General features: G+C 36.9%; 1 protein-coding gene across 1 annotated transcript; it reads right to left on the reverse strand.

Moving 5' to 3' along the window:
- Positions 1-1,311: 1,311 nt before the first annotated feature.
- Positions 1,312-2,235, reverse strand: Cavporv1r625 (vomeronasal 1 receptor cavPorV1R625). Its single transcript, NM_001167409.1, has one exon. The coding sequence runs from the start codon at positions 2,233-2,235 to the stop codon at positions 1,312-1,314; it is 924 nt and encodes a 307-aa protein (NP_001160881.1).
- Between the last annotated feature and the right edge of the window lie 1,859 nt (positions 2,236-4,094).

Below are 4,094 nucleotides of genomic sequence, written 5' to 3' on the forward strand. Positions count from 1 at the left end.
TCAGTTTGTTTTGAAATGTATTGAGCCATGAGCTTATGAAGGTCCTCCACACACATGGCCATGACTGAGCCTTGTTCATAAAATCCAGCTCTGTTACACAAGCACAGACATTTAAAAAGTACCACAATACATTGTGTCTAAAAAAGAGTTCATTTTTACAAAATGCTTTAGTGGGACCAATGAACTTTCTAAAAATTAGTTTAAGGGTGAGACACGAGGCTCCTTCTGATACTAAAGTAGTATAAGACCCTAGCCTTTCTTCCTCTCTGTAAGGCTCTTCAAACTGCTTGTCTGTTCTCTGTTCCCCACTATCCACTTCCCTCCACTGTGTTCCAGCTAAGTTTGCTTCCTTACTGTAGGTCTTTCTCCAAGCACCCTTGTCTATCTTTCTTTGGAGGATGGGATAGTCTTTCTTTAATGCCTCTCTATGTGGACGTTGCTTCTGCAAATAATTGATATCACCTGTAAAGAACCCAAACAAAGACTATCCAGTCTTTTAAGGAAATTTCTGCTAAACTTGTCAAAACTGCCATAGACTGATACATCTTTGTTTTCCTGTACAATAAACAAATTTATGAAAGTTTGTAAGCTAAACTGAGTATAACTTCCAAGACTCATCCTGTAGAACAACCAGAAAAGGAAGCTGCTCCGCTATGCTAAATCTCTGAACCACTACCCAAAAGGCAGACAGATACCTGAGCACTTACAGAGAGGGCCTCCTAAGAATGTTCATCACTCATCTGAGCACTGTTTGTTTTCCATACATGTTTATATAAATGCATCACTTCCATCAGTCACTCATCAATACGATGCAGTGTTTGTGCAGGAGCTGATTTTCTTTCCTTCCTGCTTCCTGAAACATTTTAGGGCAGTTTTCTGTAGGATGTTGTGCAGAAGGATTAGACCAGTCTGCCACATGACCTACAATTTTCAAAATGACTCAGCTTGAGAAATCCCTGAAATCACTGGGGTCCATATAAAAGGTTGACAAATTTGTCCTTAAATTTGTATGTCATTAAATTTTAATTTTTTTGAACTTGATTTGAACTCAGGACCTCATGCTTACCAGACAAGTATTATATCACTGAACTAAATTTCAAGCCCTCCAGTAAGCTAAATTTCTGTCCTTTTAAAGTTTACATGATATTTACTTTATCTACTTTATTTCTGTCCTGCAAATCAAGCCCAATGCCTTTTACACCTCAGACAAGAGCTCTTCTACTGATTTCACCCATAGCCTTCTTCAGCTTTTTGTCTCCCTAAGTTACACTCTGTGTCTCAGCTACTCACCTTTGTGCAACACTGGGCACTTTACCTGCTTCTGAAAAAATTTAATAATCTGAACCAGAGTCTGGCCGCAGTGGAGTTACAACTCATTAGAACGAAAGGGCTGACAGTGGGGAACCAGGTGGAAATCAGATCAGAGGTGTTTATGAGCCACCAAGTAGGTACACTGAAATTGATGAAACAAACATAGAAGAATGAGGAGAGGGTATAAAAAGACACAAAGGTGCACACGAGGACAAGGACACTTTGTGTGGCCCTGGACTCCGGGGATGACTTGTGGGATTCATTTGTCCTGCGGATGTGCTGGACCTGCTGCTTGTGCCTGTGCAAAATGAAAATCATGGAGCCACTGGACCAGATCATGAGCCCAGACCATGAAACTTCAGGGAATAACACAAATGCTGCATACAATGACTCTGTAGTTTTGTCTTGAGGTCCAGAAGAGCAGTACCCAAAATCTTTTCTCTTTGTGATATTTTTACTGCTATATTTTATGAGATTATAAAATGGAAAAATACAATTAACTAATATATGGAGAATCCAGCTGAGGAAAGTCCAGAAGCCAATATGCTTGTGAAGTTTAACTTTAAGATCCTGCCAAATGGAGTTTATGGGGCTGATCTTAATGGTCTGGAAGACACTCAGCAGACAAGTGGCACTAACTGACACACCCCGGGCCACTCTGTAGATGTACAAAACAAATGAGCATCTATTACCTGGAGAGAAATACTGTATTCCAAAAGCTTGTACTGTCTGTGAGATTCCTTTAGAGAGCATGATCAGTGTGTTTGCAACAGTCAAGTGCTTAGCTATTAGATCCGTAGGCCTGAACTTGTAACCAGTGAAGCAGAGAAAGAGATAATGGAACAGAAGCACAATATTAGCTAGGATTCCAGTGACTGTCTGAATCAGAAAGGCAGTTCCTAATACCATGTTCCCAGATGTCATTCTTTTATGAGGATGTAAGAATTATGAGTTCCTCGGTGGTATTTTAAAACTTCCTGTTAGTTGTGTGTTGCTTTGTGATTACTGAAGAAAACAGAGTTTGGACTAAGGATAGAGAAGTATGGCTTCTTGCCAACTTTGAGCTGGTGTTAACCTGAGTGAAGCAATGACAAGAAATGAAAACAGAGCAGTTGCTTGATTTCAGGGGATCAATGATTTTTCACATATAAATGGCATAATACATATATATATAACCTATTCAGTTTCCCCCTATACTGTAAACACCCTCAAGATTGCTCACGTTGCCTGAGACATTGTAAGTGCTATGCAAATAGCAAGTATATATGTTGACTGGAAAATAATGATAAGAAAACACGGGCATACAGTGAGTTCCCATAATTTTTTAAAAAATATATTTGGGCCATGTTTGCTAGATCCACATATGTGAAATACATAAGTACAGAAAACAGACCATAAAGAATTTTCAAAATAAATTTGAGTTTGTGAACTGGAAAAAAATATTCCCAGTCGTAGTCCACACCACATAGCAAGGGGATTTTAAATATACTGCTGAATAAAATATTAAAGCCTAGGATCTTAGTCTATGAAAAGGTTATTTAAGCACTATGAAAATCAACAAATCACAAGTTGTGACATGAGAAAAATAGCTAATTTTAAGATAAGTGGTTCGATTTATCAGAAGAGAAAAAAATTCATTTCTGGTATCTATAAATAACTACAAATGGTGGACAATTATACAGATAATGAAATGGAAAAATATATGTAAATGAAACAAAACAGTCTCTTAAAAAATAGGCTACCCAACTGGTTGATTTCCCGTCTGGTTTTGAAAGCCCTTAGGGCTCTCATTATTGTGTTTTGATTGCTTTTGTACCGTTTTATTAACATTGTGTATGAAGGTTTGGACAACAATTTCAAAGAAAACAAAAGACATGTTAGACACTGTTGATTTTCTGCTGTGGTTTTCTGAAATCCTGTTATTTGCATTGTTATACTCTTTTCTGCTTTGCTTTGTTCTGTTTTGTTTTGCTTTGTTCTCTTTAAAATTATAAAATATATAAAAAGTGGCTACCCAGTGGCATATGGTAAGTTGCGTATTAGCAGTAAATAATAGGAAAGAGAAATCAATACCATTTCCTCTTAGCACTACATAAGAACTGGAAAGCTAAAAATGGAAGTAGCAGGAAATATCAAATTGGTAATATGATGTAGATATTCCTGATCTCCCATAACCTGTTAGTAAACACATACATTTGCACAAGGATTCTAGGAAATTGTTAATGTTTACAAAAGCTTAGAAGGGTCTTATCACATCTACCAACAATTCTGCTTCTACAAATTGGACCATGAAAAATTTGTGAGTGTGATTAAAAGACACAAGTTCTAGATTTTACAAATCAGCACTATGTGGAATAATCTTACTCTAAAATAAATATATGGGTATTTTTAGCCAAATTCAAAATCACTTGTCAGCTAGTGACAGAATTTAATGACACACAGAAATTCTACTCACTGATCTATGATAATATGTGGTAAAACATATCACTTGTTTAATAACATATTTGACAAAAATTCACAATACTATGGAAGTGATCTGCTCTCCTTGAGGTCAGGATAGTGCTATGCTGAGCTGAGCTGAGAAAGCAGGGGCTAGAATAGTCACAGCAGAACTCACGGATGGTGAACAATAATCTGTCTAACAACTTGAAGCTACAGAACAGCATTCAGATCATATAACCTCGTTGAGGCACTTATTTGTAACCTGTGTATATAACGTTAAAGTGAAAAAACAACTCATCATTAGAAATTATTGCAAGAAGGGACAAGTAAATAATTGAATC

Source organism: Cavia porcellus, unplaced genomic scaffold (assembly GCF_034190915.1).
Source record: "Cavia porcellus strain 051 isolate PalLab524CR breed Dunkin Hartley unplaced genomic scaffold, mCavPor4.1 scaffold_7, whole genome shotgun sequence".
Lineage (NCBI taxonomy): Eukaryota > Metazoa > Chordata > Mammalia > Rodentia > Caviidae > Cavia > Cavia porcellus.

Coding starts and splice junctions, on each gene's coding strand:
- Cavporv1r625 (NM_001167409.1), bottom strand. CDS start 2,235: ATGACATCTGGGAACATGGTATTAGGAACTGCCTTTCTGATTCAGACA.